This window comes from the organism of the source record quoted next, unplaced genomic scaffold, assembly GCF_019419815.1.
Source record: "Pyrus x bretschneideri cultivar Hongxiangsu unplaced genomic scaffold, Pyrus_bretschneideri_v1 Contig1, whole genome shotgun sequence".
Lineage (NCBI taxonomy): Eukaryota > Viridiplantae > Streptophyta > Magnoliopsida > Rosales > Rosaceae > Pyrus > Pyrus x bretschneideri.
Window position 1 is genome coordinate 1,704,650 of NW_025999390.1, and position 8,308 is coordinate 1,712,957.

The following is an 8,308-nucleotide window of genomic DNA, read 5'->3' on the forward strand; positions in this document are numbered from 1 at the left end:
CAAAATAACACAGAAGAGAAAGATATTGTGAGGGAGAAACAAGAAAAGAGAAATTACGGTTGGGGAAATGAGAAGAAAAAAAGAGATTTCAATCCCTAATCTTATAATTAAGGATAAGATTAACATTAATCACAAATTAAAAAACAGTAATTACTTAATTAGTCAATTTAAGGGTAAATTTGGCAAGAAAATACAAATAAGCTTAAGTGGGTAATAAATCACTGGACCTAACCTAAAATTTAAAACAAAATTGGACTATAACTAATAATGGCTCATAAAATTGGATATAACTAATGCTCGATATGTCACATCCCAGCTCGGGGGGGATCACTTCCCGGGCCCGCTCCACCACCGTAGCACGATATTGTCCGCTTTGGGCCCCGACCACGCCCTCACGGTTTTGTTTCTGGGAACTCACACGAGAACTTCCCGATGGGTCACCCATCCTGGGAATGCTCTCGCGCGCTACTCGCTTAACTTCGGAGTTCCTACGGAACCCGAAGCCAGTGAGCTCCCAAAAGGCCTCATGCTAGGTAAGGATGGGAATATACATATAAGGATCACTCCCCTGGGCGATGTGGGATGTCACAATCCACCCCCCTTAGGGGCCCGACGTCCTCGTCGGCACACCACGGCCAGGGTTAGGCTCCGATACCAAATTGTCACATCCCGGCCCGGGGCGGACCACTTCCCGGGCCCGTTCCACCACCGTAGCACGATATTGTCCGCTTTGGGCTTACCATTCCCTCACGGTTTTGTTTTTGGGAACTCACGAGCAACTTCCCAGTGGGTCACCCATCCTGGGAATGCTCTCGCGCGCTACTCGCTTAACTTCGGAGTTCCTACGGAACCCGAAGCCAGTGAGCTCCCAAAAGGCCTCGTGCTAGGTAAGGATGGGAATATACATATAAGGATCACTCCCCTGGGCGATGTGGGATGTCACACGATATATATAGTTATATGATTTGTATATATGAATATATATAGAATAATGCTTGCATTCTTTTGTTGATGGAATGAACTCATAAGGAAGATGTTTTTGGCACTCTAAAAAAGTTAATGTCCACTCCTTGCAAGTGTATTTTGTTTCTAAATATAAAAAATTTGAAGTGCACAATAACTTTTTCGGAGGGCTGATAACAACACTCTTCAGGAAAAAGTCTTGTACCCAAATGTAGTTGAACTTCTAATTTAGAGGATAAGAAGAATAATAAGGAAAAGGAAGAAGTAAATACTTAACCCTAAGTCTCTTCTTGATTGAATTCCTTTACTATAGGTGCTCTTATGTCATCACAAAAACTAAGGCTTAGGTTATAAATCGATCGATCTCCATCATATAACAAATAGCAAAGAAATTGAACGCACTGGTGAGGTGCGGTTAAATAATCACTCTAAATATGCTTGTCATTTTTGCACTAAGTAAACTTTTCTGGTGTTAACAATTTGTATTTCTATATGCTTTTCACAGAGTAATTTACCATGAACTTTTTGGATTGTGTGTGTCAATTTTGTGAACAATTAAGTCCAAATAATTGGCACAAAGGTATTGCATCAGCCTACTTTTCTCCTTCTCAGGTTTGCATTTCACCCTCACGTATTCACTATATACGTGTGAGCTAGGAAATAGGCTTTTTTGCTCACGAATTAGCTGCTTATGCATAAAATGCTCTACGATCTATCTCCACCCAAGATTATTTAACCACAAAAAGATACCGAAGCTTATGAGATATTTTTGGGCAAACTTAATTAGTCCACGTCTATGCAAGTGGTCCTTTACCACAGTGGTAAAAAAGAGTTGAGCACTTGTATCACGACATGAATTCAAATTTCGTCGGTGACTAATTTAACATTAAATCTAACAAAATCTATCATTTGACCAAAAAAATAAAAAATAAAAAATAGCCCACGGCTATAAATCTATGTATACATTAACATGATAATTGGAGCTCGGAATTTCTTTCAATTTCAAATTATAAATATATAGCTTTATCGTCCTAACGTAGAGAAATAATTAGGTTTGCTCGTAATACTCATCACTTAGTGCCCCATTATACGTGTTATATTTTGATTGGGTAATATATGGTTAATATATCTCACTTCTAAGTTCTAATGTATGTTAATAAAAAAAAAAAATACTTGTTCTTATACTTTGAGTGAAATAATACTACGACGCGATGATATTCAACATATACCAAAAAATTTGTCACTAACGTGGACCTCACTGGCCGTGATAAAATAAAAAGAGGTGACATAGTGGACCTCGTCGGAAAACTGTATGGCTTTGCCAACTAAAATGGAAATCACCATGGTCCATTATGGTGGGGTTCCAAAGTTCCATGCTTTGCAAATATGAAATACCAAACAATAAAATCCTGGCCAGTGGGGCTTACGTCGAAATATTTGACAAACCCTAGATTCGTTGAAGCAATTACAGCTCAAATCTTGGAGGAAAAAAATGTTAAAACTATAGCTTACAGCCAAATTTTGGTTTAGGGATAACGTTATTTACACACTTATTTTTACATTCTACACCAGTTTTATTTTTTATTTTTTTACCATGATCTTCTTCAATTCACTCAATCTGTGGCCGGATTAAAAAATATGTGTGAGAAATAAAAATACATATGTGGATAACATTTACCTTCATCAAATATAGACCCATGGATGTGAATCTGACTAATCCACTCATGGCCATGGTCCATAGAAATCCTAAAGTTTGGGAAGTGAAGGAAAATAGTGGTTGACTTTGGTTACACGCTAATTGAATTTGTACCCTCCAATGCCAACAAGCACAAAACATGATATGAAATTAAAATACGTAATGGGGGGATATATGTGTACAAATTGTAATGACATGACAGGAGTATGTTAGGAAATTGGTTCATCCTCGTTTCCCACACACATGCAAAATAAAATGGGGGTAGTAGGCTTCCACTACTGGCCTGGCCGGCTGGGATCATATCTAAGATTAAGAATCTGAAGATTTGGAATCCAACAGCCTAATAAGATTCCCCCATGCATACATTATACTCCCATTTGTTTGAGATTCTTTTGTTCTTATTCAGTGAATTTGCAAAAGGGTATAATTCGAAGGGTGAATATTATTGGTTCTTCCTCCTAAGTCCTATCATATATATTTGGATTCTTCTCACGTTTTGCTTCATGAATCGTTAAACGGTTCTTTTGGTAGAAGTTTGCTTCTCTTTATTTGTTGGGATAGTTAAGAATCTCCTTTCCACTGGATTTAAGGTTTTAGGTAACCCCTATATGCATGCTATACTATTAGAGAAATGCTAAGAGGATTTTCTTAAGATGAGACTCTTTATAGACTTTCTATTACCTCATATAGTTTAACGTTAATTATCGTGCCAACATTATAAAACGTTGTGCAAAAAACATGAGCTAGCAGAGAATCCATGAAAAATTTCACTTTTGAAAGAGTCCCCTTAACATTTCTCATATTGTTATTATTGATCAATGTGGAAGCTTTGATTAATGGAAAGCATTATTGCAATGCAATGACAAGTGAGTAAATAAGTGTCAATGGTTGGAATTTGGGTCTATCCGGATCTTAGTATCTGGAGCTTAAAGACCAAGAAATTCGGATTCTTGGTTTGTGTGAAACATAAATTTGAGTTCTTGATTTTTTGTGAGGTGAGGCAACATAATGAATTATTAAGGACCGTAATATTCAATTTGAGTAGTCGGATTGAGTGATCTTTGAGATCTGGACAATAAAATCTGAAGTGAATCTTTGGCCCAAAAGTGGTACTTGTCACTCTCTCATCAATCAAATAGAATTATCTAATATCAAATTAAAATAAAACTAAGTGCCCTTATAAAAACTCACTCATTCTTGCTGCATTGTTGCTACTTAATTAAAATAAATAATATCAATTTGGATTAGACAATTCAGTCTCTCTGGAATTGATATGTCATCCATATAATTTTCAATTTGTAAGGCTTCGTAGAACTTGTATCACTTGATTACTTTGTTGCTAAACATATATGAAATGTTCAATATGTAACTTCCTATTTTTCACTAACTTATGATCCAAAGTAGGTTAATTAGGCCTCAGCAAACATATCGTGTACTCTGAAGTTTGGTTAGCAAATTTGTTAGGGATGGATGATTAATTAAGCAACCACATAAGACGATGAATGGATGAATAATTGCGATCGATCGATCATACACGTAACTGTGTCACAATTACACCAAAAAAAATCTGTCTTCTCACCGATTGAATTAATATCTCCCCCAGATGAACCGGAAAGCAACGCAAGCCCTGACCAAACGAAGCATCAACACCGTGACACCAAGCAGTTTGGACATTGGAGGGCAAATGTCAGGCATGTGAGGATAGTAAGGGCCAGAAGGCTAACATGCAGCAAAGAAAAACTCCCGATTGACATGTATATGTGTTCATATGTGAGAAACCTCAGAGATTACGTATGCCCTGCATGATTGCAACTTTGCAAGCTAGCTAGCTAGCGCTGACCATGCAAGATGGACGTACGTCACAATGTTATTTGAGTCTCGTGATTTAAGGGGTGTTTTCTAAGAATAATGGCAAATATAATAGATGAGTGTTATTACGATAGAACCTCTGGAATAACCCCGAGTTTTCTGCAGAACTCCAAATAAAAATCTACTAGCTATTTTACCCTTTGAAATTTTGATTAACCTTTGAGTGAATGAATTTCAAAGCTTAGCTTATAATAAGGTAATTTATATAATACAATGATATATGTCAGTGAAGAAAATAGTGAACTTTAATCGCAAAAAGCTCAACTCTCATCTTTTTCTACGTAATCAAAATACGCAAATTTATTATCACACATTATTATGACAGCGCTAAATGGTGAGACAAAAACCTATCATACTCGTAATAAAAATTGTATTCACATGTTGACAACCAACGCAATTTGTCGGCGCATGAATAAAGTTTACTTGAAATCTATACCGAATTTAATATAGCTGACATAAAATGTCGGAGCAAAAGAAAAATCCGCTCTCACTTTTTTTCAAATTTGGAAATTAAAAATGTATCTTTGTGTTTAGTATAAGCGATATTCTACACTAGTATATGCTAATGGGGAGGATAAAGGTTTAAATTCAGAATACAATAAATTGGAGAGAAATATCCTAACCAATCTGACAATTTGCTACTTATAAAACTTTATATTATTAAGTCGCATAACATGATACAATAAGATAAACTTCCCCATGCTTTGGGGAAGACCATATGAGGTTAAAATGGTCTTCTCACATAAATGCCTTTCTATGACGTCAATTTATCAGAGTCGTGTGATTTACCTGCAAAGTAGAATACAAATCTAATTGGTAACGTTCAAATCAACTCCACCCGATTTTCTTAATTACACAAATTCTATATTAATTCTTTCATATATTAAAACAAAATCAAGAACTTGTTCATTTTCAATAGCTTTTAATTTTGATTAATTTTTCTCTAAAGTAATAAAAAAACGTAGGCCACAACTGTTTTAGGATAATGCTTATGTTCTGTGTAGGAAGAACTTACTTGTTATCCCACTAACAATTAACGAACTCTTATTATCTGAACATCATAATAAGAACTATTTATTCTATTTATCATCATCTAAAGATTTTATCTGTAAAAAATTATTCAAATTTTAAATCTTTAAGTTAATGTATAAAATAAGTGAACAGTTCATCATAAGGATATTACTTACTACCAAAAGTGTTGATTGATTTAACACATATGGACGACTAAACGATCTATGTATTAAATAGATAATCATAAAATTACAAATCTAAAAAAAATTCTGATAAAAGAAAATGATAATGCAACAAAAAGTAAAATAAAAAATAAAGTTCCCCAAAACATTACCGTCAATCTTCCAACAAGTTCCACTTACGTCGGACACTTGGCCTATAAATTAACAACTCCTCACTCCCAACGGCTCAACACTCAAGAGAGAGCGTTATACACACTCAACGTCTGAGCTCTCCCCTTCCCCCTACTTTCTCACTCATCCATGGCGCTCCGTCAAGCGCTTGCTAAGCGCGCATTTGGCGCCACCAGAGTGTCCCTAACGCCACCATCGTCGGTGATTACGGATCACCAAACCATCGTGCCCCCAAATGCCGCCCAGGCGAATATCCACAGGGAGTATCTGACCTCCACGGACACCCCCCGGAAAGGATTTTTCCGGCGATTCCTACACAGACAGTCGGCAGCCAAGCTCCCGGAGTTCCTCACCGTTCCGGTCGGGGAGAAACTCCGGGAAAAGCTGAGAAGCATCAACATTAGCGCTGATCGGCTCCGTCTCGGCTGTATCAACCCTCCACCGCCAGATCGGGCCCCCAACGCCGAGCTGCCGTACGGAATCTCGGTCAGCGACGCTAAGAAGATTCTGAGGCTTTCTCAGGTGGAGAAGCTGAAGGCAAAGCTGAGGGAGATTCCGGAGAGTTCCATTTCGCGATCGGAGTTCGTTCGGATCTGCGTCGAAGGCTGCGGGAGCGAAGAGCAAGGTGCTGAGTTCGCGAAGATGATGGACGAGTCCGGAAACGTCATCATTTTGGGAAACGCGGTGTTTCTCCGACCGGAGCAGGTAACTTCTTATTCTCCCGCCACGTCATTGAATATTTTTTCCGTAGATTCTCTCTGTTGTTGTTTTTGATCTGTAAAATTACGAATTTGACCTTGAGTACCCTGAAACCGTGGAATTTGGATGTTTACGTAGGTGGTTTGGAATTAAATTTTCATCACCCTCGAGGTGGAGGGTTAAGGAACCTTCATTATCGCTGGCCGTTTCACATGTGTGAAAAAAACTTGCATGTAACGAGAGCATGGTATTGTTTTAGAGGACAAAGAAAATAAAATTTTTTTAGGAAAAAAAATAAAAAGATATCATCTTAAATTCAGAAAGATTTTTTAGGATGTTGAGAATACAATTTGATACATAAAATATAATAATATAATTAGATAAATACTTCATTTATCGAATTGTGATGAATTTTGACACTTAATATACCGTATGGCAATGAATTATGAAATGCATGATTCATTTGTCATATCATCTCCGCATAGATGTTGTTTTCTTTTTGGTTTATGTCTGACAAAACGTTGTCATTTTATGTACAGGTGGCAAAATCAGTGGAGAGCATAATCTCACAAACCATGCCCACCCCGAACGATCCAAGAAAAAAAGAGCTGCAGCAGATGGAAACTCAAAAGATGGTAATTGACCAAAAAGCCAGGGCCCTGGTCCGTGGGGAGCTCTACTGTGGGCTGGGCTTTTTGTTATTTCAAACGATCGGGGCCATGAGACTCACTTTCTGGGAACTCAGCTGGGATGTGATGGAGCCCATTTGCTTCTTCGTCTCCTCCATCGACTTCGCCTTGGGCTACGCCTTTTTTCTCCGGACATCGACCGAGCCCACCTTCAACGGGTTCTTCCACCGTCGCTTCATGGCCAAGCAACGGCGGCTCATGGAGGCTCATAAGTTCGATGTTCAAAAGTACAACCAGCTCCGAAAAGTGTTTTATGCGAATTCGGATCATCCGGCGTCGTTTCGCCACGAAGAAGGGATGGTTATGGGATCATCGTAGTAGGCCTAGGTTAATAAAACTTCTATTAGACTTAAAAATCAAACAAATTTTGAGTTCAAAGAGTAATGGTCGATTGAGCAAGCAAATCACTTGGCCTTGGTTTAGAAATTGTGGTTCGACATGTTTGGACTTTTTAAGAACTGTTGAACCAAAAACCGATGTCGGGCCGATGACGAAACTTTCGTCCGGCGATGGTAAACTCGGAATCTTGTAAAGAGGTTCGGTTGTCATCCTTCCATGTGTACAGTAAATTGCCTAGTTGAATGTTAAAACAACTTTGTTATGTTTCAGTTAAAGCGACTTGTTAATTGTTGCGCAAAACATGATATTTAGGATATTTAGTTAAGATATTTACATATATTTAACGGATCAGATCCTTGATATAATTTTTTTTACGTAACTTTTGGCATACATTTTTGTGAGGCACGTTCTGTAATGTAGTTTAGCGATTCGAACCATCTATCTTTTAAGATCTCATTCATAGATATTCCTTGTAAAAAAAATTAGACAAATTTAAAATCACTAAGACATTCATTTGTAGCGAAGAAAATAGACTAATACGGTTCTATAAGAAACCCTAAACGCTTAATTCGACGGTCACATGGTTTTAAAATTAGGTACTTTTGAGAGAAGATTTAAAACATAAAGGATTCAAATCGTTAAAATACATTACGAAATGATATTCACATAAAAAGTATCAAAGATTGTGT

The 8,308-nt window shown here is 37.4% G+C and overlaps 1 protein-coding gene across 1 annotated transcript; it reads left to right on the top strand.

Moving 5' to 3' along the window:
- The first annotated feature begins 5,628 nt into the window (after positions 1–5,628).
- On the top strand, positions 5,629–7,888 carry LOC103954292 (calcium uniporter protein 4, mitochondrial). Its single transcript, XM_009366106.3, has 2 exons — positions 5,629–6,597; positions 7,131–7,888. Exons 1-2 carry the CDS (start codon positions 6,022–6,024, stop codon positions 7,596–7,598), a joined length of 1,044 nt encoding a protein of 347 aa, XP_009364381.2. The 5' UTR covers positions 5,629–6,021; the 3' UTR covers positions 7,599–7,888.
- The last annotated feature ends 420 nt before the right edge of the window (positions 7,889–8,308 follow it).

Excerpts from the sequence above, each read along its gene's own strand:
- LOC103954292 (XM_009366106.3), top strand. The coding sequence starts at position 6,022 with ATGGCGCTCCGTCAAGCGCTTGCTAAGCGCGCATTTGGCGCCACCAGA. Across the intron at positions 6,598-7,130 it reads TGTTTCTCCGACCGGAGCAG|GTGGCAAAATCAGTGGAGAG; the intron begins GTAACTTCTTAT and ends TTTTATGTACAG.